Raw genomic sequence first — 27,687 nt, forward strand, 5'->3', positions numbered from 1 at the left:
CCCACCAAGATGGCGGCTTCGGTGGGAAGCGGCGGCGGGGGCCCTCCGCGGTCCTCTCTTCTGGTGGTGTTCGGCGCTGGGGGCGGCAGGCCCGGCCTCCGTAGGGCTGTGCTGGGGGCTGTCAGAGCCGGTGAGGCAGGCGGGCCCAAAGTGGCTCTTGGGGGACCGGAAGTGGGGGTGGGACTAGCGGGAGGGGTGCTTGGCTGTCTGGCCTGTGGATGTGGGGGGTCTTTTATAGGTGTCGTAAATGGGAGGTGTGGGACGCTTAGGGAGAGTTTTCCTTTCTTTTGGGGAGATTGACGAGTGGGCTGATAAGACAAAATAGGCTAAAATATAGGGGTGGTGGGGCTAGGAATGTGATCTTAGGAGGATCCTACAGGGGCATCCCGTTGGAGAGTTTGGTTAGAAGGGAAGTCGGTGAGCTGGCATGATACTAAGAGTCCATGTGAATGTTGCTGGCGAAAGGGAGTGGGAGAGTCCGATATGGTGAAGGGCTAAGTCAAGGAAGAGGTGAATGGAAGGGGGTGTGGTTGGGAGAGCTGTTGAGTTCACACCCTCAGGCTGCTGGTGAATAGAAGTGAGCATGAGATACTTTGAATAGCTGGTTTTCTTTTGCCAAACATGATTCTTCTGTTTCCAAGTTAGGCTGGAGGCTTCCAACTTTGTCCCAGCCGCAAAGGTTCCTTGCACCCTGTCTGTATGGGCTTGCTTTATATGATAGGTGCAGGTACCTCTTCCTTCTCTTTGCTCAGGTTTGAGGCTGGGATAAGGCGCTACATGGAACAAGATGCAGCAGAGGGACTGTTTGTTCATCTGCAAGAGGGTCTTTCTTGGCCTGAGAAGCCTGAGGCAGGAAAGGAAACAGAGGCACGAGAATGAAATGTGCATCACTAGGAGGAAGTAACCAGAGCTGTTTCCTACCCTCAGTTCTGTGTGAATCTGATTTCTGGAGTGGAATTCTGGTTTCTCAGAACATCACCTTAAATGTTTTGCTCTTAGTAAAGTGTGTTCTGGTTGCTCCTTTGGCATCTGTCTTTGCTCTCTGCAAAAGTCTCATTTGCACGTTCCCTACCCTTGGAGGTGGAAGATTGTGAATTTTGGCTTTCTGGCAGAAGATGTATTAATGATACCTGGGAACTGTAGGAAAACTGTTGCTTCTTTTAACTGCCAGCCAAGTAATTTGTTTTTTAAAAATGCTCTGTGTGTGAGAAACAGTGTGCTGTAAAGCCAAGATGTAGGGAAGAGGTAGGAAGGGGTGACTTTTTAAATAAGAGGTTTGAGGTGGGGGACTAGAAAGCAGGCTTAGCAGCGTGGGGGTGATGGAACGAAAAGCTTCTTGATGGCCTGAGAAATTGCGTTGAATGACAGCTGGCCTTGCCCTATCGGAACTAATCTAAAAATGTGAGGCTGGTGCCTAAGGCTGGAAAATTCAAGCATTTTGATAAGTTCCCAAAGTGGTTAACAGCATGTAATAAGAATATTCATTAAAGCAAAAATGAGTGCTCTGCCTAACATGAAATGGTGTTGGGTATTAACACTCCCCCCCCCCCAAGTTTGTCAATCCTTACCTTTGGACGGACAAGCCCAGATGTTCCCTCTTCAGTTATCCAGAAACTAAACCCAGAGCTGTTAGCAGGAGCCTTCAGTGGTGTAATTGAACATGCCTTTCCTCCTTGGCTGTTGTGTGAGTTCCTGCAACTCTTGAGCCTGGACTCATCTTTGCCATGTTGAGATGAAGGTCCAGAGCACGGCAGCTTTTTTGAAGCCTTCTCCTCTTGTGGATCTGAGGTCAAGGGGCATGTTTTCATGCTGGGGTGAGTCAGGTTTTCATGGCTGGCTTTGTGTTGCTTTACTCTGCACAAAGGAGCCCATTTTTCTCCAGGCCATCTTGCTGGAGTGGATAGGATGGGGGGGGGGTGAGGATTCCAGTTGGCGATTGTAGTTTGCCCAAATGAACAGATGGGAGGTGTTCAAGGCAAAGTAATCTTGGGGCGTTCTCTTATTTGTGATTTGTTCACACTCGGAAAGCAAATTGCTTTAATAGCTCCTTCTCCAAGAGGCTTGGGAAAGAGTTTTCTATAGCTGGAGGGCCCCTTTTGCATCTGTGTGGCTGAGTCACCTCTGCAAGGTGCATGCATGCTGGCAGCCAGTGGCGCACCTGTTGTGGAGCATGCCTTCTGGCAGCTTTTGCTAGAAGAAGCGGCTTGTAGCAGCTTGCACTGGGATGGCTGAAGGATTTGTGGTGTCTGCTTTGCCAGCTGTGCCGCTCAGGGTGCCAAGATCTGGGTGCTTCATCTTTTTTTTTGGTTCTGCTACACAGTCAGAAATCCAAGATCTGGGTGCTTCATCTTTTTTTTGGTTCTGCTACACAGAATTTGGGCTCGGGGTTTTGATTCCCTCACTTCTGTTTCAAAAGAGGGAGAGCTGCTAGTCCTCATTGTGGTGGGATTTGAAACCTGCTAGGCTCCAGGACACAAACTCAGGAAGGCCCATGGCCTGTGTGGTGTCTCCCTCTTGGCTTCCATTTTGTATGTGTGGATCCCCCGTGATTGTGGTCTTCCCCTCTCCTCAGTCTGTTCAAGGCGACGTCTGCTCTCACCTTCTCTCCCTGGCGCTTGGATTAAAACAATAACATAAACATTGTCCGCTTGCTGGCATCTGCCTTTTGAGAAGAAGAATCACGCCTCTTCCGTCAGCTCACCGGATGGCCTTAAGCAAGGGCTCCCACCCTCTCTTGTCTGCAATATGAGGATAAATAAGCAGCTTGCTTTACGTGGTGATTGTTAGTCACACTCGAAAACTGTATGGGAATATGAAGTCTTATTATTGACTTATTCTGTAACCACAGAGAGGCCCAAAAGAAGGTGGGCTTCTTTTGACAATGGTTAGGATAAAGGAAGGAAGAACCTGGAGAGGAGTCCCAGGTAGTACGCTTTAAGTAGGGGCACAACAGTAAGAGTGGGGCTGTGTGGTGGCACAGGAACTATACTGAGGCTTTACCTGAACTCAGTGTGGCGACAGAATGTCGGCGGACTTTTCCTGGATTGCTTTAAAGCTGTCCTCCATAGCTATGAAGGCCGGGGGCTTTAAAAATAAAAAAGCCAAAACTTTTGGGATCCCAAATCCCAGTCATATACAGTGGTTGTGTGTGTGTAAAACTTTTGGGATCCCAAATCCCAGTCATGTGCAGTGGTTGTGCGGGGGGGTGTTCCACATCCTTGCTAGACTCTCATCACTCCTGCTGCTGCTGTGCTTCGTGGTTCTTTAATTCAGACAAGTCAGTTCAGGGTTCTTCGATTCAGCCAATTCAGACAAGCTCACGTTACCATCCTAAGCAGAGTTATAGCTTTCCAAGCCCATTGATTTCACTGGTTCTTGAAGGGTGTGATTCTATAGTACTGTGAGTACTGCAGACAGTCTGTTATGCAACAGTCTTTTTTTATGGGTGGTCAGCCATCAAGTTCTGTCTCCTCTATATTTCTCGGCAGAGGCCGCTTCTTCTGTTTCATTGGTGACTGCCTTTGGGTCCCTTGTAGTGACTGGGTGCCAGGCTGTTGGGAGGCTGTCAAGCGCTCCTCGCTGGCTCACTCTTCCTGGTGGCACCTTGGTTTTGGCTAGAAGCTGAGCTGTGGGTTGTTTCTGGGTGCATTGACTCAGGGCTGACTCAAACAGCTTTCCTGGAAGTCTGAAGCATTGCTGGCCACTGAGGTGGCCTGGGCAGCTGGCTGGAAGCAGCACTCTATGATTGTGTCAGGATGTGTCATGGAGGTTCCTGGTATGAGTGTGTGTGTAAGGGTCGCCTGGAAGGTGTTTGCTCCTTTAGGAAGGGAAGGAAGGCCTGTTGCTGGCAAATGGATGCTCGGGATCCCTGAGCCAAGGGTAGGATTCTCCTTAGGGCCCACGTCCCCTTCTCTTTCCCCTGACAAAACCAAGGGAGGTTACAGATCAAACAAATCTTGCAAAGCTTTTCTGGCCTACCGGTGTAAGTCCTTTAGAAATGTGAAGTGCGCAGATGGGAGCTCCTGAGCAGAGCCTGGCAGGTTTTCCAGCAGTGATGCCCTCTGCTTAAGTCAAAACTCTTGGCTGGAAGTGTTCAAAGTGCTTTGCAGGTATGGTTTTATAACACTGTAAGAGCAACCCTGAAAGGTAGGCCAAGGTTATTATCCCCATCTTGGAGAGGGAAGGGCAGCTGAAGTTAAGTGAGAGTGGCTGAGGCCACCAAATTAACTGAGAATTGATCTGGGAACCTTGAGCTTGTTCTCTTAGTTTCCCTGGGGCTAGTCTTTGTTTGTCCCTCTGGGTTCAAATCTTTGCAGTGCTTCTCTGAGGGAGGCCCTGTTGGAAGGGAAGGCTAGGTAGAACCATGCTACTAAAGGAGGACAATGTATAATTCAGCTTACATTTCTTAAAAGCTTCTCATCCTCATGGCTGCAGAAAAGTGTCTCTCAGTGTGAGTGTGCCTCTGGTGGTGGTGTATGCTGTCGGTTTGCTTAGGTGTTTAAACTGTTGGATTAGGGCTGGAGAGACCTGGGTTCTCACTCAGCCACAAAATCCCCTTCGTGACCTTGGTCCAGTCACAGCCTCTCTGCCTTGCCTACCTCACAGGGTGGTTTGGGAGGGACAAAAGCCAGTGTGGTGTAGCAGTTAAGAGTGGCAGACTCTGCTCTGGAGAAGAGGGTTTGATTTCCTACTTCTGCACATGAAGCCTGCTGGGGGACCTTGGGCCAGTCACACTTCTCTCTCTGCAAACTCTCTCAGCCCCACCTACCTCACAAGGTGCTTCTTGTAGGGAGGGGAAGGGAAAGTGGTTGTAAGCTGCTTTGAGACTCCTTAGGGTAGAGAAAAGCAGGGGATAAAACCCGACTCTTCTTCTTATAGACGGGGGAGGGGGGGACTGTGTACTCTCCAAGGTGGGATTTAAAAATATAACCACTTAGAATAGGGTGTGGGTTTTTTGGGGGGGGGAACAGGTAATTTAGGTCACATTGAATTGCTTATTCAGCTTTGAGAACTGGGTTTAGAAGTAAGATCAGCTTTTTACGATAGCTGCTTGTTCTTTGATTCCCCGGTTTGAAGGGCCCTGTGGCGATGGCCTCTTTCCCCATCTGCTGAGATGCTTCCTTGTTAAGCGGCACTTCCTGTGAACACTAAACAGGAAGCAGCTGCGATGGGCCTCTCATTCCAGGGTTCCTTGCCTCCCCCAAGCCCAAGGGTCTAGGATTTGGGAGAGGGAGATTAAAGTTTCTGTCATGTGAGTATCTCGGGACTCCTGCTCTTGTGAACTCTGGAATACAGCCCCCTTCTCTTCCCAGTCAGAGAGCAGCATTTTGTTTCGGGTCTGAAAGCTTAGGCTCAGGACTCAACTGTTCTTTTTGCAGAGCTTTTGTGTTAGTGGTGGCAGTGCGTAGGTCTGATTTTTGCAGCCCTCAGCCATGCATATGTATTAAAGGTCTGCGATGTCTTGTCTCTGGCTCTGGTTTGTGGGATCCCAGGGGTTTCTGCCCAAGCATGTGAGGTTCCTCTTGAGCCTCATAACCAGAGGGCACAGCCAAGTAAGCAGGATCTTAACTGTCTGCCAAAGAATGGTGATCCTAGTCTTTCTTGCAAAAGCCAATACCCTCTGAAATGTCTGAACGGATAGTTGAGAAAGAGGCACGTCTTCCAGGAAACCGTTTGACTTAGACACTGCCAACAGGGTTGATGAGGCTGGTTGGGAAAGCTAGCCCCCCCAACTGTGGTTGGCCGTTTGGCTGTTAGGGGACGCGTGTGTCCTTCTTGCTTAAGAGAGTGCTAACCGCTCAAGAGTGCTTGCAGATGAGGATGATCTCGATGTTTTGTTTCCTGTGAACTCGTGCACGGGATGGAAGGAACCAGAATTTAAGACAGTTCCATGCATTCCAGAAAAAGGTGGAAGGACGTGTTATTCTTTTCCTTCTGCACAACCCTCTGCAGAAAGCTTACTTGAATTTTCTGCCCCACCTAAGGCCTCTGCCTTTCATATTGAAGTGACCTTGTGGCTGCATCAAACAGCCTGAGGGATGTTAGACCCCAAGAGAAAGTACCTCCATCTTTTTAACGGGTAATAAACCAAGGCCTTGACCTAGATAGCCCAGGCTAGCCCGATCTCACCATTTCTTGGAAACCAAGAAATCGGTCTTGGTTAGTACTTGGGTGGGAGACCATCAAGGAATTCCAGGGTAGCTATGCAGAAGAAGGTAATGCCAAACCACCTCTGAACGTCTCTTGCCTTGAAAACCCTACAGGGTTGGCGTACGTCAGCTGAGGCTTGATGGCAAAAAAGGTGGGGGGGAAGTCAGCCAGTGTTGGGAACGTGGATCTGACCCCTAAGTGCTTAGTGTTCTTCCAGCCCTGCTTGAATATCCAGACAGATTTCCATCCCTCCTGCAGAACTTAATAGTCTTCCACCTTGGTGTTTGCAAAAAGCAACAAAGGGTGATGGAGAAGAAAGAGGCATTTACATCCATTACATAAGTACGGTCTGCTGGATCAGACCAGTGGTCCATCTAGTCCAGCATGTTGTGCACAACACTCAACCTGTGGAGTCAAACAGAGGCGTCCGCTGTTGCTGCTGCCCCTGGCTCTGCTATTCAGAGCTTTGCTGCCTCTAACTGTGGAGGTTGCCTGTAGTCACCATCCACTGATGGACCTGTCCTCCATGAATCTGTCTAATCCCCTTTTAAAGCCAACTGTGCCCATGGCCATCACTACATCCAGTGCAACATCTGGAAACTGTCTTTTACCAAGTCAGGTCTTTGGTCTGTCTAGCTCAGTTTTATCTCCTTATTTGTGAAGGTACTGTAGAAGGACCTTTCTCAACACCTGTTATCTAAAATCCTTTTGACTGTCTGGCAGTGGAGCCCAGAACCCTTCTGCAGGCAAAGCCTAGTGCTCGGTCACTGAGCTGTTGCCCTCTAGCTAAAAGTGGAGGACTACCTTGCCAGACCTTTGTTCCACCCTAGCTAGCTCAATCTTTTGTGGCAGACGTTCGCCCAGGCAGAAAAAGGTCTTTCCCAGTGCCTGCTACCGGAGCGCCTTTAACTGGAGATGTCAGTGTTTGAACCTCACACAGGGTGGTAGTTGGTTCTGGGCTCATTGCACACAGCCTGAACTTCCCCTTCCGGACAATAAATCGAGTGGTGTTTAGAATCCTGTCTCATTTTAAAGACTGTCAGATAGATGTATTGCACCAGAAGCTTTCATGGACCCAGGGTCCCTTTGCATTGGCATCTGCCACGATAAATCCATTGGTCTTTAAGTTGTCACAAGACAAGTTGGGGATTCGCTGCTGCAACAGACTCTCACTGGGCTGCCTCTCTAGTGGTGGCTAGCAATACATCTTGTTTATTTTCCCCTGATGCACTTGCTCTGTTGCCATGTGCAAAGGCTGAGATCTGTTGTCTGAACTGTCCAGTGTTTCGTAGCTTGGCTGCCAGAGTGGGGATCTAGGAGAGGCCAAGGATGTGGCGAAGCTGGACATGGCGCTCTGAGAATAACCTGAAGGGGGTCTGCTATAGTTCTGCTACCTAGCCCTGCATATTTCCTAATTGAACTGTATGTAAGCTGCTGTGAGCCCCTCAAGGGGATATATGGAGCACAGGTGCAATACACACACATATGACAGTCTGTTGCGAGGGCTGATGTGAAGAGCGCTGGCCTTATCGGCGGCAGCTGTGGTGCGTGGATGCCTGCAGCTGCTCTCCCTTCTCTCTTGTTCTCAGGCAGGGCAGGCATGTGGCGTTCCCCGTGTGGCTAGCGGAGCGAGTGCTTCGTGTCTGCTTTGTGCTGTGATTGCGGCAGAAAGCCTCTTGATACAATAGAGCGGGGTGCAGCCCCACGGAATGCCCGCGAACGTTCTGCTTTGCTCAGCGAACAAAGCTGGAGATAGGCTTGTCCTCCGCTTTCTGTGCGGGGAAAGGAAACCAGTCAGTTGTGTCTGGAAATGAAAAGCTCGTGTGATGTCTTAGAGACAGGAGGAGCTGGTGACTGAAGAGTGGGCTGGGGAATTGAGAAGAAGTAGGGAAGCTAGGAAGCTCTGGTATAAGGAAGAGCAGTGTTTGCGAAGAAAAGGAGAGGGGTGAAGGGCTGAATTCGGTGTACTGATCTGAACCAGCTAACCATATAGGGAGGCTGTGAACTCCCAGCAGAAGGTTAGGAAGGGATGATGGTTCCCTACTGTGTTTCTTCAGCTGTCTGGTGAGCCACTCAGTTCGAGATATTCTTTGGAATTTATTTATGTATTAATCTACTTCTTTTATACCTGGCATTTCTCCCCAACAGCCACCCTATGAGGTAGGTTAGGCTGAGAGAGAGTGTCTGGCCCCAGGTCATTCAGTGAGCTTCCATGGCAGAGTGGGGTTTCGAACCTAGGTCACTTGGACCCTAGTCTGGCATCCCAACCACTATGCGTCTCATGCACAGAAGCTTCTCGGCAGGCAGTGTCTTAATGTGATGATAAATGTGAAGAAGTGTGCATGCACACGAACTCTTATACCCAGAATAAAAATTGATTGGTCTCAAAGGTGCTACTGGACTCAAACTTTGCTCTGCTGCTTCAGACCAACGCGGCTACCCACCTGAATCTATGTGATGTGATAAGTATTCCCTAATGCTAATTATTGCTATTGGATTGCGGAGTGTAATAAATCAACCCTCTCCTTGCTGAAACCAGGCAACAGAGGCAGGTGGGGGGAAATCTTGCTGCCTTTCTTGTAGTTTCTTGAGCTCAGGTAAACCCTGTAACGATGGGGTGAGGCACTGTTATTCTGAAGAAGAGAAGAAAAAGAGATTGGATTTATTCCCCGCCCTTCACTCGGAGTCGCAGAACGGCTTACAAATGCCTTCCCCTCCCCACAACAGACACCCTGTGAGGTAGATGGGACTGAGATAGCTCTTTCAAGACCTGCTCTTTCAAGAACAGCCCGAAGTCATCCAGCAGCTGCAAGTGGAGGAGTGGGGAATCAAGCCCGGTTCTCCCAGACTAGAGTCTGCACGCTTAACCACTACACCAAACTGGCTCTAGGGTGGGTATCATGATAGGGTTTAGGATCTAAGAATGCCTCTGGATGGCCCCTGGATTTGTACATGAGAATAAAAGTTTGTGTGTTTGGGTAAGGGGCACCTATGCCAGTTTGGTGTAGTGGTTAAATGCGTGGACTCTAATCTGGGAGAACCGGGTTTGTCTTCTTCTATGATGGCCTGGTGGAAAAATGCTCACAACATTGACTGTTCACAGTGGCATTGCTGGTCAGTACTTTGTTTATGATGTTGTGAATAACGTTGGTATAGTTACTGCTCTGCTGTTACTAATTCTTGACCTCCTTCAAGCCTTGTGAGAAACCACTCCGATATTGCCTTAATCTTCCAGACCTGGGATAGTGGGCAACATTTTCTACTGGTGAGGAGCCCTTAGCTTGAGGCATGGATACCCTGAGCTGTGATCACTGCCTCTTCTTGCTCCGGAAGACCGAGGGGCCCAGTGGCAATATCCTTCCATGACCTCTCCCTTTCCCCTCTTCCAGGGATTCGCTCGTGGGATATTGACCTGACCGCCTGCAACCTCGACCAGCAGCTGAAGCTCTTCGTATCCCGTCATTCGGCCACCTTTTCGGATATCGTGAAAGGTAGGAGGTGGGCGAAGATGGTGCTTCTGAGTGGCCCCGGTCAGCCCCTGTGGGGCACCCTTGTATAATTTCTGTCCATTGTTGATGCAGAGATTTCACTCTGGCTATAGGATTCCAGAATTATGCCCCCCACCCCCAATTCCCAAGGTTGTGCAGCTATAATTTGCCGCCGCTGAAGAAGCTTCTTGGAGTTGTGATGAATTCTCATAGTTGAACATTTTTGGCATGGAGTGGTGGTGGTGGGGGCTCAGCTGCTCTTCTTTGTATTTTAATAAAGGGGGTGGTGGTGACCCTTTGCAAGCTATATAATCCAACCAGTGGGGGATCATGTAGCCAGCATGATGATATCCCCATGCCACAGAGCCAACCTGATTTGGCTCTCTGACAGCCTGCTCTTCTTTGTATTTTAATAAAGGGGATGGTGGTGACCCTTTGCAGGCTATATAATCCAACCAGTGGGGGATATTGTAGCCAGCATGATGATATCCCCGTGCCACAGAGCCAACCTTATTTGGCTCTCTGACAACATCGCAAAGCTAAATCAGAGGGAGGGCTGTACTTTCTTTGAATGGGCAAGGGGGTGTCAGGCTTTCTGAACTATCTCTGTGTGTAGGGGGTGGGGTGGGAGGTGGTCATTCATGAAAGGCGAGCCGCCTTGTTTTTGTACAACTTTCCCAGCAGGGTCAGATTGAGCCCCAGGGGTTCTTGTACTGTTGGGTTTTTTAAACTCCCACTCTTCTTCTAAGGAGTTCGGAATGGCGTACATGATTCCCTCCTGCCATTTAATCCTCACAACATTCCTGTGAGGCAGGGTAGGCTGAAAGAGAGTCATGGTCCCAAGGTTACACAAGTGAGCTCTGCAGCAGAGTGTGGATTTGAACCTGGGTCTCCCTGAGCCTAGACCGACATGTGAACCTCTGTGTTACACTGGTGCTCTCTGTTCTCCCGTCCTCTGTAGCTTGGCTCACTTGCCGTGCCCGTCTTTCTTGTCTGTGTTGTGGCGGCTGATTCATGGCAGGTAGTTGTCCTGAATCGATTCCATCGGGTGGCCTCCAGTGCTCGTGTTACGTGAGAGTCAGAGAACTCTTTCCATTTGCTTCCTGCCACGTATACCTTGATGAATTTGCATCACCAACCAATCGTCCCCCTATACTCCGGAAACCTCGGCTCTTTTGCTCAGTGATAAGGATCCCAAGATCACTGTAGCGATTGCAAAATTTGTCTCGGTCCTTTTCGCCCTTGCATCTAAAAAATACACAAGTGTTTTCTGCAGCTCAAAGTTTGTGAATCAATGAGCTGCCATGGGTACAAAAAGAAAGGAAGGAATTTGCATCACACTCCCATTTTCTTTGACTCCCTTTTAAAAAAGGCTTTGCCTTCTCTGCAAAGATTTTTCTCCTTGATCCAAAAGGAGCACATGCAGAGTCTGTGTGCCGCAGGCCCGTTTCTCTATAAGCATGGACGGCGCACCCCTCCAGAGCCCCCCAACCTGCTCCTTGGCTGCCCCCACTGTGTCCTTGAATGACTGTCCACCTCGCATGCTTGGTGCTGAATTCACGTTGCAGACGGGGGTTTGTCTGGCGCTTGCGTCACTCTGCGAGGAGCAGCTGGAGAACGGCTGCTGTTGTCCTTTGCAGGGTGGGGGTGGGGCTGCTGCTTCTCAGGCCCTTCAGGGCATAGCTGAATCCTCTTGTGTTTTTGCTGTGGAAAGCAAACATTTTTAGGCTGGGAAGACAGGGCGGCTTTTGTTGAGGGCGTCTCTGCAGCTTTCTGCTTGGCTTGTGTCCGTGCAGCCTGGATCAGGCAGCTGTTCTTCTCTGGGAAATGGATGCAAGAATGCCTGCGCCGGTGGCTCTCCAAATTGTTTGTTCTAAGGCAGGCTTTGTGAAGCGTGTGGTGCCCTCCCCCCTCCAGATTGCTTGCAACCCCCTTAAAAAACAACAACAACAACTGGTGCGGTTGTGTGTTTGAGAGCACACATGCACTCTAGCAGTGAGAGAGTGCTTGTTGGCACCTTAGTTTGGTGTAGTGGTTAAGTGCGCGGACTCTAATCTGGGAGAGCCGGGTTTGGTTCCCCACTCCTCCACTTGGACCTGCTGATGTGACCTTGGGTCAGTCACAAGCTCTGGCACAGCGGTCCTTGAAAAAGAGCAGTTTCTGTCAGAGTTCTCTCAGCCCCACCCACCTCACAGGGTGTCTGTTGTGGGGAAGGGAAGCTAAAGGAGTTTGTAAGCCGCTCTGAGACTCCGAGTGAAGGGCGGGGTATAAATCCAATCTCTTCTCTTCTTCTTCTTCTTAGTGTCAAGGGAGGCAGTGCCTAACGGAGGGGAGGTACCAGGAGCTGTTCTCTGTGTGTGAACTTTTTCATGCTTCGATATTTAGAATGGCCTTTAAAAGAATTGCTTACCTTGCTAACTGCACGGCTGCTGCTTTGCCTGCAGCTTTCCCATCAAAAGCCAGAACGCTGGGCTAGGCAAAATCTGGCTTGATCCTGCGCTGCGGTTGCTTTCTTGCAGCCGGTGGGGACTGGGCTTGCAAGTAGAGCTAATTCTTAGGGCCTTGGGTGGTGCATGACTCAGTGCCCCAGGGTCCCTTGCTTTTGCCAGCCTTTTAAGTAGCATTTGCTGGAACGGCTGGTTGTCACGAAGGGCCCAGCCTGCAGAACTGGCCACGGGCTTGTGGCTTTTGGGTGCTGCTACTCTGGACAGCGCAGCCGTTCTTCTCTGACACGCGCACATGTCTTGACTGTTCCAGGAACAGCAGCCCTTGGGGCTGCTGGATGCCTTTGAAAGGAGTCTCTCTCTTCATCTCCGTAGATCACATTGTCTGTCTTTGATCTGAGGCCTACCAGTCAGAGTTCTGACACTCATGAATAGGCCTTGTGGATATGAAGGCAACTTATATTGCCAGTGCGGAGTCCTGGGGGAGTCTTAGCAGCCTCGAAAACCAACTCAGACACGAAGTGCCACCTTCTCCGCCCACCTTGGTTTTGGAATCTTTCATTCAGTGTCCTTATTTTGTAATCTGTAGCCTTGAGGACTACAAACTTGAAGGTCGCAGGAGTCCACATTGGGATCTGAGTGCTGGGCTTCTTGATAGTCAAGGCTAGGTGTGGTAACCGAACGAGTCCTCCAGCCTCACAGAGCGCAGTGACAGCTGTTGGAAGTTGCAGCTCTGGAAATTGATTAGTCTATTTAAGAGTGTTTTAAGAGCCCCCCCGGGGCTCCTTGGAGCAATTATTCCAGCACGGAGCCTTTGTTGGATCAGCAGATTTGATGGTCTGCCTTGTGGTCAAAAGGCCTTAGATGACTTTTTCCCCACTTTCTATTTTCTGCACTGGTAAATGGACATTTTTCCTCCATGGAAGCCCGGCTCCTGATCCAGCCTCTCAGGGATTCCTGTCAGCCCTTCGTGGACCTGGGGCTCAAAGTACACATGGTTGTGGTCTCTGCGTGTGTGTGTGTGTGTTAAAACTCCAGTCGTGGATAAAGGCAAGAAGAGGGGTGTGCGTGTGTGTGCACTGTTTAAAAAGCAAAGAAGAGCACACAGGTGAGGGGTGCTGAAGCCTCCGTCTTCCCAGCCATTCAAATCTCTGCAGCCTCTCCCACCAGGCGCTTGTTCTTCCAGCTCTGCAGACGTTCCAGTATTGAAGCACAGTTGCAGTTAAAGTTCGGGGGGGTTACTGCAAGAAGAAGAGAAGAAGAAAAGAGATTGGATTTATACCCCGCCCTTCACTTGGAGTCTCAGAGCGGCTTACAAACTCCTTTCCCTTCCCCTCCCCACAACAGACACCCTGTGAGGTGGGTGGGGCTGAGAGAACTCTGACACAAACTGCTCTTTTTCAAGGACAGCTGTGCCAGAGCTTGTGACTGACCCAAGGTCACACCAGCAGGTGCAAGTGGAGGAGTGGGGAATCAAACCCGGTTCTCCCAGATTAGAGTCCACACACTTAACCACTACACCAAACTGGCTCTGTGTTGCAGCTATAGGGACTTGGCAGTGTTTGCATACTACTTTGTGCTCTTCAGAACCAGACCTTTCACTTTATACCAGATGAGGGCAGATCCAGTTTTTAAGCACACTCATTGGTCGTGGTTTGAGCTTGGCTCATGTATAAGACGGTGGGGCTGTGCTCGTTTGCAATGACATACACCAAGTTTATCAATAGAGCTGAGTTTTCTCCCCCCACCCCCCAATTAAAAAATGGAAGGTGATGTTTACAGGTGTGTAGCTCTACTTGAACCCTTTGCTCCTCCATCCTTCTGGCTGCGCAGAAGACAATCTTCACCAGTGCTGGAGGATGCTCCTGCTTTAGCATGTTTGCTGAGGGGTCGAGAGGAGGTCTTGGGCTGAAAAATGACTTCCTGACAGTCTTGTATGGGTCTGTTCTCCCTGCTGCTCAATTTTTCCTGTTCTGGGTGTGGGGTAAGGAGCTGACACAGCTGCGATGTTGGCATGCCTGTCTGTGAAACTCCTGATGCCCCCCCCCTTCTGCTCAGGTTAGATTCTCCTTTGCTTTGTGCAGCTGGGCACCTTTCTCGGTGCATTTGGTCACAGTTTTCCACAGAGCTGTTGGACTTTCCACACCTTGGATCATCTGTATGGATTCCTGAGGCCTGCTCTGGTCTCTTTCTTTCTCTGTTGCGTCCCCCCCCATTCTGATAATTCTGCACTAAAATCGAGTTCAACCTTCTTTTTATTTCGGGTTCTTCCCCCATTCTGCATGACACTACCTCCCTTCAGTGGTCAGCCCGGTTTCAGCCTGCTGTTGCCCCGGGTTGGATGCTGTTTTGCCACGGACTTAAATTGCCTCGACTCAAACACTGAGAAAATCCGGAGTGGAAGGCAAATGTGGAAAGGACCTCTGTGTAGGTGGGTGTGCGACAGATGCCTACAAATGGCTGCTTCCGTGGAGAGAAGGCATTTGTCTTTGCAGCTAGCTAGTTTTATTTGTAAATTATGCTGCCATTTCTCTTATTATCCAAGGGATTCAGCTTCTTATTAACAGATCAGAGGCTGGGACCCAGCATCATTTATAAAACAAAACATTTCCCTGATATTGCTTTGAACAGCCTTAAGGAGAACTTCCTAGGTTACGACCTCAGCAAAAGGGAGGGTATAGTTCCGCTTCCTTCTTGCTACTCAGCAAAATCTTTCTCCTTTCCCTGGCTGCAGGGCTCTTTGTTTTCTGAGGAACTGGATTCCTTTCCCATCCGTCTCCTGTAAATGCATCCAGCTAGGTGTGAATCTAGATAGATTGGATGCTTAGTTTTGTCCCAGTTTTCCTTTTTTTAGTCAAAAGCGTTGCTCCTTGAGCGGCTTAGAATGATTAAAATCCAATACTAATTATAACGAAGGTGCTGTACAAAATGCTGCTCTGGGAACTGGATCCAGGCTGGAGCGGGAAGTGGGGAGGACGGCAGGCTGCCGGTTTTCTCCCCTTTGATCACCTTGCTATTTTAGGGTGTGCCCTCGCCACTTATAAAACTAGTCATCCCTCCCGAAAATAGTTCTGTGGGGCTTTTCAGAGGTTCCAAGTCAGAGCAGGGCTTTGGGGAGAGAAATTGAGGAAGTAGAGGCCAGGCAGCCGCAGGTTTTCCAGTGGCATTTGTTTTTAAGAGTGATCTACAGATATCCGTCACATGGGGTGCTCTATGACAGCCAGGTTTAATGCAAGCCACGGACTGTTTTTGGTCTCTCCGCTGCCAACAAGATCGCTCTAGAAAGTCCGGGCTGTGTCCACGCGCTCTCTCATGAGCCAGATTTCTCCACGGATTGTAACCTCTGCCTGTTTTAGTGGGAATCCAGCAGGGCTGGAGCGGGGCCAGAAGGTCTCATCCCACGGCATCGCCCTGTCCTTTGTCCCAGTCCACCTGCATGGTACCAGCCATGGCCTGAATTGCAATGAGGGGGAATCACAGTGTCTCTGGCACAGATGGCTGCAGGAGGGGTGGTGTGTGCTTAGCATTTTAAAATTGAGCCGAGCCAGTTGATGCCTCAAGCAAAATGCAGGCTTGGGATCATGTGACGCTGCCTTATACGGACTCAGGCCATTGGTCCGTCCAGCACGCTTGTCTCTTCTGATTGGCAGGGGCTCTCCCAAGTCTCCAGTGGGGAAGGACTCTTCCCCAAACCTGCTGCTTGTGATCTTGTAACAGGAGGGTGCTGCCCAGGATTGGAACTGGGACCCTGCTGCAGCACGAACTACTGCATTACTAAGCAGTTGGTCCCCTCCTCTTCAGACGTGTACAAATCGTGCAATATAACTAACTTTCACACTGCTCCTGGCCATGATTAGGACAAAGAGCTGTGCAGTGCGAGACCCCCTGCCCCTCCAGCTGCTAAGGTCTTGTTGTGCGGATGATGTGCTCATTTGGTACATACTGGGTTGGATCCTGTGGCTCCGGTATACTAGCAGTGGGGCTTTCCTCTGGTGTTCCTCTCGTGTTGGGGGACGGTTCATTGTGCTGGAGGAAAGCCACAGGTAGTGGAACAGATCTGCAAGATCCAACCCGTTCAGTCATGGGATTTTTACGCAGCTCTGTCTCTGCAGAAATTCCATTTATCCAGAACGTCCTCAAGTGAATTGCAGGTTATCATTTCTGCTGTCGTCATCTTCTTTCTGAATTAACTTGCTGTCCTTTACTTGTTCCAGAGGCACTGAAGGAGCTCCGTTATACTCCCAGGCTTCTGGGCTCCCAGAGGAAGCCCCAGCATTTGCCAGGCCTCAGCTGAGCATCTGTCCCTGGCACAGCGATGTTGTTGGCAGTAACGATGCCTGCAGCGACTTGATTGCAAAGGGCTGGCTGAGCTGCGGTGTGTGAAGTTGCTGCCTTACTTTGGTGGCAAGGATGTCTAGCACTGTTGTGGTGGGCTGTGATGGTGTCTGGGGGGGGGGCAGCAGAATTTCCACACCCGTGCAGGCAGCAGGTTTGCAGTGTTTGGAGACAGGCTGTGATGGTCCTAGCTGGGGCTGGCCAAGGAGGACTACCCGTGTGTATATGCGCACACGCACACCACACACAGAGTTATGCCAGCTTTCCCCCCCTGGGCATTGTTCAAAATACAGATGTTGACCCTGGAAAGCCCTAAGTGGTTTGGGAGTAAAGTAACTGAAGGGCCTTTGCCTCCAGTAGGAACCTGCCTTAGGGGTTGAGGTCTGCTGTTGGGGCCCAGCTTGTGAGCCTGCCTGAGCTGCAGGAAGGGGATATGTTTGTGTGCCTGAAGGGGCCTTCTCTGCTCTTGCCCCCAGATGGTGTTCTTTGCCAGAGAAAGCTTACTGGCGCCCTCTTTCCTGACCTCCTGGGTCATTGCTGGGGTTTGCTTCAAATATTGCATTGCCAAACAGAAAAGGGACTGCGGACTATACCACTGAGCAGAGGATGTATTACTGATTTGCTGCACGTATTACTGCATTGTTTTTTACTGCTATGATACCATTTTTCTTTATACCCACACTGCGTCATGCCCAATATGACATGCTTATTCAGATTTCTGTAATCCTAGCCCTGGTATATTTCTGATAAGATGTCTCTTTATATCTCTTTTATGTCACTTTATATCGACTTTACGCTGTAATCAGCTTTGACGCTCAGTTAGCAAGGTGGACTGTAAATATAGTAAATGTTTTGTGGTGGGCAGTTGCCTTACATTGCAGCTTTTGCTGTTCAGAGTTTTGGAGTTCTGCTGTTGGCTGCCTGGGGTACGTCTGGAAGCAGAGTCGGAATGGCTGAAATTAATATAAACATACTGTCTTTCAGGAGGAGTGACACAGTGCATCAGAGTACTCTTGACTTCTCTCTCTGAGGTTATTATTTGGATCTCTCTCTCTTTCCGCACAGGTCAGCGTGCCCTCCATCATCGCGGAGATATCCTAGAGACGTTAGTTTTGCTGAACCCTTCTGACAAGTCAATCTGTGATGAGGTGAGCAGGGAGCCCTGCTTTGGGAATGGAGGTGACCTGGGGCACAAGCAGCAGCTTGTTTGGTGCACATTTTGGTGTCAGAAACATATTTTGAACTTCAGAGCCATTAGTCACGTCTACATCAAACAGGCATAGCAGCAGAATTTCCCCCTGGCCATCACAGCCTCCATATTGCGGCTGCCTTTCTTTTGAGACCCTTGAGTTGGAGACTTGAGCGTGAAGCTCAGAGGCTGGGAGTGAGCTTTTTCCACCTGAGACCTTGGAGAGCAGCTGCCCGTTGGGCTGAGCAAGATGGACCAGGGGCCTGACTTGGGTGCGGGACAGTTCCGCATCCTTTTAATGGGCTTCCCCGCTGGGCAGGGTGTTGTGTGCCTCAAAAGCCTTTCCTAGCTGCAAAGAAGCTGGCTGACATGTGGTTGCCTCAGATCAAACCGGATGCCTGGTTTGTCTCTCCCAGTCTCCTCTCCTCCAACTGCCTCTCCAGGATCTCAGTCACAGAGAGGCCTTTCCCTGCAGTTCCTCCCTGTGACGATGTCTTAACTGGAGGGTGAACCTGCCAGGCGAGTGGCTCTGCCTCTGAGCTCTGGCCACGCAGCCCGCCTTGCCCTCTCTCATCCCTGATGGGTGGCTGCGGTAGAGCAGTATCTATTTGAATGAGAAAACATTGATGTCCTTCTATCGCTGCTCAGTAGAGAGCATTTTAACATACTGTGTCTGTGCCTGGTTTGCCAGTTGTATGGCTGTGGATAGGAAAGCACTCCAGAGAGTTATCATCGCAGCCCAGAAGATCATTGGCTGCCCCCTCCCATTCCTGGAGGAATTGCATCGTGCTCGATGTTTGAAAAAAGCAAAGAACATTCTGCGGGATTTGTCACACCCTGGACATTCCCTGTTTGAACTGCTGCCTTCGGGCAGAAGATATAGGACAATTAAAACAAGGACAAACAGATTAAAAAATAGGTTTTTTTCCGAGAGCTATTACTGCCTTAAATGCTGTATAAAATTGGAATTTGGGTGACATTAGTGGTTTTAAGTTGCTATGTGAACCTTAAAGGGAGTTATGAGACAGTTGTGAATGGTTGTGTGAGTGTATATGAATATTGTTGCAGATGGCCGAAATGATTGCATCTTAATTTCATTGTACTATGTACAATGACAATAAAGTATATTACTGTTACTATGAGAGGAGCAGCTCCACTGCCCAGTAAGCTTGGATTCAAAGGCATTCATGCCCATGATCCCAGGACCGATCCCTTCTTCCCTCCCTCCCGCCCTGCTCCAGCTCCGCAACCTGATCACCGATTCTTCCCGGCACAAGCTGCTGATCTTTGCCGGCCCTTGCGTGGAGGAGACGGGGGAGCTGGTGCTCCAGACAGGCACTTTCGCATTGCGGGACTTCATCCAGGTCTTTGCTGACAAAGTGGTGAGTCTCCTTTTCCCCACTGTCCCGAGCTTTGCTTGCTGCCAGGAGGCTCTGGGTGTTTGTTCTGGGAACTTGAGAAGCGCCGACTGATCTGACCTCGGAAACTGTTTGGTACGGAAATGTGCCTGAGATGGTACTGGTGGCGAGGTAGGGGAGTGTGGGTCATCGATTCAAGTTTTGTGGCAATTCCTTTTGTGCCCGATTCTCTCAGGTCAACCTAGTCCATCCATGTAGTCACTTCGAACTGCTGACAAGGCGTCTCCTGTGACTGAGCAGTCCTGTGTGTGAAACAGAAGAAAAATTCTAAATCGTAATTCAGCCTGTCTATGGGAAGGCTAGGTTCAGAATTCAGTATCGCCAAACAAAATCTAGCTACCTGATAGGTAATCTTGGGGTTCTTATCAGAAGATAATCAAGTCTATTTGTCTAATAAAGGGATGATGATCTTGCCTCATGCTTCCTTATAATATGGGCAGTTGAAAAACATGTGCTGTGTGGGTTGAGCCTCTCTCAGTTGGCACAGTACAAACCCAAATGTGGCTCTTCTTAAAAAAAAAAAAAAAAAACAGAAAGAAGAAGAGATTGGATTTATACCCCGCCCTTCACTACCCAAAGGTGTCTCAGAGCGGCTTACAAACTCCTTTCCCTCCCCATAACAGACACCCTGTGAGGTAGGTGGGGCTGAGAAAGAAAAGGGGATCTTTTAAGTTAACATGTATTGAAGGGGTAGGTGGGATGCCAGATTAACTAGTATGCAAAGGGAACTGTGGGCAAAGATTTTTATGAGACTCGAGGGCTTCTTAGAGATACTGTACATTTAGGGAAATGATATAGAGGTGAAAAGTTGCCCGTAATCCAAGTGCAAGCCATGCACAGACTTATGCCAGTGTACTAAAACAATCATGCAGGGTGGTCCTGTGTATATTTATGACTTACTGTAAGACTGTGTGCGCGCCACTCCTTAGAAAAGGACTTGCAACAGCTAGTGCTTGGGCTGCAAAAACATAATGGATTATCAATCAGTGTGTCAATTATGGTATAATTTTCAGTTATACAAATGAGTTTTCTTATGCTGGCTCTTTGTGGATCTCTTGCTATGATTTTTGAGATAGTTTGTCCCTTTAATTATAAATGGTTGCTGACCCTCTCATCTAGTGCATCTTGGACATGCATAGAAGTATTTCACGGTAATGTGCAGAGGTGCACACTGCTACTCTATGAATCAGTGCTTGTGAGCATCGCCACTTAGGGGGCCCTGTAGCTCAGGGTAGGACCGCCTGTATTGCCTACCGGAGGTCCCTGGTATATCTAGGTTAAAAAGAAGAGATAGAAGAAGAAGAAGAGATTGGATTTATACCCCGCCCTTCACAACCCAAAGGTGTCTCAGAGCGGCTTACAAATTTCTTTCCCTTCCCCTCCCCACAACAGACACCCTGTGAGGTAGGTGGGGCTGGGAGAGCTCTTGACAGAAACTGCTCTTTTTCAAGGACAGCTCTTATCAGAACTATGGCTTGCCCAAGGTCATCCAGCCAGGTGCAAGTGGAGGAGTGGGGAATCAAACCCGGTTCTCCCAGATTGGATAAAATGGAGGAGAATGGTGTAAGCCATTTTGGGTCCCCATTGAGTCGAGAAGTGGAGTATAAATGAAGTAGGTAAGAGAGAAAGCTGGGTTGGATGGACTGATGGTTGGGTTTTGGAAAAGTTAAAAAAACCACCACCACTGTGATAATTTACTGTGTACAATATGATTACAAAGAATTTTCAGTAGTATAATTCAGGAAACTTTCAGGGATACAAAACTATTGACATAAGCAGCCACAGTTCATAATGCCCATGAAAGCCTCAGAGATTTCAGAAATGTATGATAGCAGCCGTGGAAATATTTATTGTAAAAGCCATTGGACAGACATCCGGATAAACAACTGTTTTGTTGTTTTCTTCTTCAGCCACTCTTTACACTGGCTAAATTAATGCAGTAATTAAAAGAACACAGCTGAATGGCACATAAGAGACATATACACACCAATTAGCCCAATACTAAGACACAAAACTCCTTCCTGGTAAAGGTAAGCCAGATTAACACAGAGTAATGCCGGTCTCATCAGTTTTCCTTTTTCAACAGGCTTTCATGGACATTACAGATTGTGGCTGCTTATGTCAACAGTTTTGTATCCTTGAAAGTTTCCTGTAATTTTATCACTGAAAATTCTTTGTAATCATATCGTGCGCAGTAAATCTTTGTAGCACATTATCACAGCGGTGGTTGTTTTTTAACTTGGTTCTTACATTGTGATCCCAGTTTTTGATTTATCTCATGTTTTAGAAAAGGCAGTTTCTGATGTTCACAAGTGAGATGTACAGTTCTACTTTTCTACTTGTAGCCAGAGGGGCCATAGTTCAGCAGTGGTACAACTGCTTTTCCATGTAGACAATCCCAGTTTCAGTCCTTCTCAGTTAAAAGGTTCTTGGCTAGCTATGCTGGGAAACACATTTTTCCCCTCTCTGGGGCCTTGGAGAATTGTTGCTGGTTGGTGTGAATAGTTCTGGGATGCTAGGACCCAGAATTTGGCTTTGTAGAGGGCATCTTCATACACTCACTGTATTTTCCCCCTCTTCCTTCTCTGTTCTCTCTCTCTGCCTATCTCAGGTTGGGGAGTTCCTAAGCTCAGCAGACCCTTCAGCTAAAACCAGCATGACTGTGGTTTGCCCAGACTTTGGGGTTTGGAAGGATTCCAGGCTGGGCGAGCACAACCTGTTGGATTTCATTGATCTCCAGTTCAACCCCGGCTGTGTGCTGCCAGAGATGGAGGGCTTACAGGAGTTCATCGAATATCTTTCGGAGTCCCTCGATCCCCCACCACCTTTCGAGCTCCTGGAGCCTCCCAGCACTGTTGGCTTCCTGAAGCTCTCCAGGCCTTGCTGCTATATCTTTCCAGGCGGAAGGGGGGACTCTGCCTTCTTTGCTGTCAATGGGTTCAACATGCTGGTGAATGGGGGCTCCAATCCCAGGTCCTCCTTCTGGAAGCTGGTTCGTCACCTGGACCGCATCGACTCCGTCTTGGTGACCCACATTGGGACAGACAGTTTACCTGGGGTGAACAGTCTGCTGCAGAGGAAGCTTGCTGAAATGGAGGAGGATCCGTCAACTCATGGCTCCCAGAATGACGACTGGGTGAAGAACCTCATCTCACCAGAGTTGGGTGTGGTGTTCCTCAATGCCTCTGAGAAGTTGAAGACTATAGAAGGAGACTCGGGTATCTTGAAGAGCTGCGATGAGGGCAGTTTGGCCCTGCAGTACCTAGACAAACTGGGCATTAAGCCGAGCCCCCTCTATCGGGATGCTGGCCCCAAGGCAGAACCCACCATCCTTTTCCAGAAGATGGGTGTGGGGCGACTGGATATGTACGTCCTCAACCCAGTGAAGGGCAGTAAGGAACTAGAGTTCTTAATGCAGCAGTGGTGTGGGAATGGCTACCCCAAAGGGCTGGAGCTGCCCTTGCAGTGCTTGACCTCTGTCTGTGCCCTTCTGGTCTGGCACCCTGTGAACCCCGCAGAGAAGATTGTTCGGGTCTTGTTCCCTGGTTGCACGCCCCCCAGTAAGATCTTGGAAGGACTGGAGAAAGTCAAACACTTGGAGTTCCTCAAGCATTCGGTGGTCACTCAGAAGGATCTGGAGTCTCTCTCCTCTTCTACTCCACTCAAGCAGAAGCGGACAGAGAGCCAAGAGAGTCTCAAGTCAGGTTCTAGGCCGAGTCTCACGGAACCAGGCATGCCTGTTTCCAAGGAGAAGAGGGAACTGAAGCCGGTAAATGTCAGAGATCGACCCAAGGCACCTAGTGAGACCTCAAGAGGTAGCGTTGAGGAAGAGAGAACCAAAGAGGCCAGATCCAAGTTGGAATCTTCCACAGAGAGGCTCAAACAAGACGTGAGGCCTAAATTGTTGAAGGAGAGGCAGATACCCAAGAAGGATGTGAAGAAGGAAGAGAAGAAGCTGGCACCAAAGGAAGACCTCGGCCAAGAGAAGGATGTAACCAAAAGAGAGTCAAAGATGCTGAAGAATGAGGGGAAGGCAGATCCTCCCCGTAAAGAAGTAAAGAGAGAGGAGACCAAGAAAGATGTCAAAGTGGAGGAGAAAGCGGCGACTAAGCAGCCAGTTCGGAAGCTCCCAGCTGTGGAGGTCAAGAGGCCCCAGACTAAGATGGGCAGTGTCAGGAAGTCTATCCCCACCCTCAGAAAGGACACAGAAAAGCCAAAGATGAAGCTGTCTAAGGAGGCAGCTGGCACCCCAAAGACACCTGGTAGTGCCAAAGGAGGTCGCTCAGATGTGTCCAGATCCGCATCCCAGAATGGGATGCAGGAGATGGAGAGGCCGAGGGGGAGCCCCCGGCAGGGGCCGTTGGGAGCAGAATCAACTGATGAAGGCATCACCACGGCTGAGAGTGAGCTGGAACCTTCACCCCTGGATGGCATGGGTTGCCATGGAGACGGCCCAGAGAGTGCCGAGAATGGCCTGGGTGTGGCAGGAGATCCGGAGAGCCCCCAGCCTTTCCGGCACCTGGAGGCCGGCTCCCCTCTGAAAGGCATTGGCCCACCCTCCCCATTAGTGAAGACTCCCAAGAGCGATCGGAGCGTCAACCTTGAGCTGACTCCCACGGATATCCAGGGAGGCCTCAACCACTGCCCAGAGGCCGAGGAAGCCTGCGGCAGTTCCGAGGAGAAGACCCTTGAAATGATGTCCCCCTCCAGCTCCACCGCAGCTAGTGCTGGCCACACCCCCTTCCATCAGTCCCCTGTTGAAGATGCTATCATGGCCGAGGAGCCGGTGGCCATCATCAATGCCTGGAGGCCTGATGGTTCTGTCTCTGGCTCTCGGGCCTCGCGTGACAACTCCAGCTCATCGCAGGAGAGGCCGTCAGGATGCCTGTCCCCCAGCCTCTTCCGCGACGACGTCCCAGACGTCTCCCCCACCATTACTACTCCTTCCCTCCCAGCAGAAGTGGGATCCCCTCATTCTACTGAGGTGGATGAGTCTCTCTCCATCTCCTTTGAGCAGGTGCTGCCCCCCGTGAGTGAATTCCCTCAAGAAGAAGTGGGAAATGTCCGTGCAGGGGGACTCACCCCAGAACCGGAAGGCCCGTTGGGCAAAGGTGGACTGTCTTTGCCCGTCCGACCCTGCCACCACCACCACCATCACTCCAGCGTGCAGCGGTTGGATGGCCACGTCCTGCCTCGGTCTGGCCATCGTTCGGACTCCCCTCACGATGTGGACCTCTGCCTGGTGTCTCCTTGTGAGTTTGAGCACCCCAAGTCAGAAAGGTCCCCGTCTGTCAACTTCAGCCCCCGGGACATGTCGAACAGCAGTGACTTCTCTCAAGAGTTGACCAAACCCCTGGCTCACAGGAAAGGCCCGAGGGGGCGCAAGCCGCATGCGCGTATCGATGAGACCCCACCTACTTCATTCAGTGAGTCGCTGCCCACCCTCTCAGACTCTGACATCCCACCAGCCACTGAGGAGTGCCCTTCCATTACAGCTGACGGTGGCTTGGACTCGGATGAAGAACCGGAGAACCTGGCCCGGACCTGCGATCCACTCCCAGCCCCCCTGAAAGACCCCTGCCCCCTGCCTGCCCAGCCAGGCATCTGCATGGTGGACCCAGAGAAAGAAGGGCCTGCCAAGGCTAAGAGGACCCCTTCGCGGGTGAGCTCTGCACCCCCGAAAGCAGACACCCTGAAACCTTCGGCCCCAAGCAGCAAGACCAAAGCCAGCTTAGCAGGCAAAGCCCGGCTGCCCCCCCTTGGGAAAAGCGAACCGTTGGGGTCTCGAGCCAGTGGGGATGCCCGAGCCCCCCTCGCCATTCGCAGGCCGTTTTCAGGAGCTGGCAGGCAGTCTCCAGCAGGTAAGCGAATACTTCCTTGAACGTGGGGGGCAGGAGGGGGGTGATGGTGTGGCAGGAAGGGTCCAGGGATAGATGGAAAGATAATGTAAGGACATTTAAGGGAAATCCAACAGGGCCAGGAGCAGTGTTCCCTCTAAGCTGAGTTAGTGTGAGCTAGCTCACAGTTTTTTAGCCTCTGGCTCACACATTTTTGTCTTCGCTCAGGAAGGATGGCTCCAGAGCAAGCTAATTGATGTAGTAGCCAAATCGCTGGCTCACAACTTTAATGCCAGTAGCTCACAAAGTAGAATTTTTGCTCACAGGGTCAGGGGGTTTGGCATATGCTAATGAGTTATGCTAATGAGTTCCCCTAGCTCTTTTTCTACGAAATGACCCCTGGCCAGGAGCCATGGCTATTAAACTGGTGGTGAGACAGTTTTCTTTTGTAAATGGCGCTCACCAAGGCTCACCTCTGGATGTTGCCTTATTCCTGCATGTGCAGCAGGTGCCCATCCACCGTACCCCAAAAGTGTAGAACCTGGGAGATCTGTAATGGCAGATTCTCAGCCCTGTCTTTAAAAAAAAAATACAGTTCCCATGATTCCTTCCTCAAGCAGGGTTTTTTGTGTGTGTGTGCACGCGTGCAGTTGGATGCTGTGTAAATATGTGTTGAAGAGCACCACCTGCTGACTGGAGGGGCTGTTGCACCCTCAGTGGAAGCCTACCGCTGTATGTTTCCTGGGGTTTTAGGAACCGGTCTGCAGGGTTTGTTGCTAACTCGCCACGAGGAGCATTGTGTTGGCGCAGAGCCAGAAGCCCTCTCCGCGCATTATTTTAAAATGAGCGCAGCCCACCATAAGTTAAGCACAGAGGCAGCCATTTAAAAACGGCTTTAAAAATGCAACAGATAAGACTGTAGGTATGCTAGGCCTCATTCTGCCCTAGAGCAGTGTTCCCTCTAAGCTGAGTTAATGAGAGCTAGCTCAGTTTTTTAGCCTCTGGCTCACACATTTTTGTCTTAGCTCAGGATGGATGGCTCTACAGCAAACTAATTTATGCCGTAGCCAGATTGCTCGCTCACAACTTTAATGCCAGCAGCTCACAAAGTAGAATTGTTGCTCACAAGACTCCGCAGCTTAGAGGGAGCACTGCCCTAGAGGACTGTGGACTTTGAAAGGGGCCTGTGGCCAATCAGTCTCTCTCAGCCTTACATACCTCCCAGTGTTGCTGTGAGGACAGAATGGATGGGGAAGTAGAGGATGATAGACATCGCCTTTGAGGAAGACTGAAATTAAATTTTAATTTTATGAAGTGGTTTTACACTGTTGTTCCTTCTGCACTGGAGTTCCCTTCTCTGAGGGGTGGATGTTCTCCAGGCTTCCAGACAGAGAGACGACTTCCCCAGCAGCCGCTGCTTTAAGATCTTTTATAATGCCAGATGCCTTGGACTGAGCCTGGGATCCCTTCTGGCTTTGTACTTTCTGCCGATCCCATTCACCACCACCGAGAGCTCATGTTTGTAACGCCTTCTGGAGCCAAGCCAAGACTAGCCTACGGAAAACTATAGTAATAGTACTTTTAATGCCTCTACAAAGAGCTCAGGGCAGCATGTGTGGTTCCTCCGTCCTCCGTTTTTATCCTTGCAACCCTATGAGGTCGGCTAGATGGAGAGTGTGAGTGACTGGCCCAGATTGCCCCCCCCCCCCAATTCCTCCCTCAAACAGCTTCATGAAACAGATTGATCCTCTGGCCACTCCAGTCCTTTGGCTAGAGATGGTTCTTTCTCCCCCCCTCCCCATTCTTACTCTTCTCTCTAGGCACCAAGTCTGCCCCTCCGTGCCCCCCGGTTTACCTGGAGCTGGCCTACATCCCCGGTGCCACAAGCGCCCAGCAGGTGGGCGAGGACTTCTTTCGGCTCATCCGATCCCAGTGCTACGTCGTCAGCGGCGAGGACCACATTAAAGAAGGCGTCATGAGGGGCATCCTGGACGCGCTGCTGTCTGGGAAGCAGCATTGGGCAAGCGACTCCCAGGTGGGCCTGCGGGGGGGGGGCCTGAGCGTGAAGCGCTGTGTGGGGCGGGGCGGCGCCGGCCCTGCGTGAGCAAAGCTTTTTGTGCGGCTGCAGTTTGTGTAGGGACTACCCTGGGGAGGCCCCTGAATCTTTCCCGGTTCTTGTTCACTTTATGGGGAAAGGGCCCCTGTTGAGCGTGCACCTGCTGATTGTCTCCCTTGTCTCTCCTCCCAGGTGACCTTGATCCCGACCTTTGACTCCCAGGCCATGCACGAATGGTACTTGGAGACCCTGGAGCGCCAGCGGGAGCTGGGTGTCACCGTCCTGGGCAGCACCAGCACTGTGGCCATGCAGGACGAGAGCTTCCCAGCGTGCAAGGTGGAGTTCTGAAGGGCTGGCGGGCTGCGTCCAGTTCGGAGCCGAGAGGTGCTTTGAAGGATGGGGCCGGCGGCTGTGATGGGGGCCGTGTGAGCTCCTCTCCTTTGCCCACTGGTGGCCGGCATTGGCAGCAGGAGACGAGACTTTTCTGCCTCCTGTGTTAGGAAGAAGTTGGCCTGAGACTTTTCCTGGGGCATGTTGTTGTCCCCACAGCAAATAGCATTCACTGTCTGGTTTTTTGCATGTCCACCGCCAGAGGCCTCGAGCCCTGGTTTAAGCACACGGAAGAAGGTGGCAGAGTAGGGGGAAGGGGAGCTGCAGCTGGGCCAAGCGATCTCCCTGCCTTGGCAAGCATCCCCACTGGAGGCACTGGCACACTCTACTCTCTTGCTCCGCCCCTCCTCTCCCCTACCTTTCCAGTGGCTACAGCCGAG

General features: G+C 50.4%; 1 protein-coding gene across 1 annotated transcript; it reads left to right on the forward strand.

Moving 5' to 3' along the window:
• Nucleotides 1-27,687, forward strand: MAP1S (microtubule associated protein 1S). Its single transcript, XM_015423364.1, has 7 exons — nt 1-130; nt 9,540-9,641; nt 17,483-17,565; nt 18,848-18,988; nt 21,636-24,885; nt 26,682-26,896; nt 27,110-27,687. Exons 1-7 carry the CDS (start codon nt 10-12, stop codon nt 27,263-27,265), a joined length of 4,068 nt encoding a protein of 1,355 aa, XP_015278850.1. The 5' UTR covers nt 1-9; the 3' UTR covers nt 27,266-27,687.

This window comes from Gekko japonicus, unplaced genomic scaffold (genome assembly GCF_001447785.1).
Source record: "Gekko japonicus isolate JY-2015 unplaced genomic scaffold, Gekko_japonicus_V1.1 scaffold1634, whole genome shotgun sequence".
In the NCBI taxonomy this organism is placed as follows: domain Eukaryota; kingdom Metazoa; phylum Chordata; class Lepidosauria; order Squamata; family Gekkonidae; genus Gekko; species Gekko japonicus.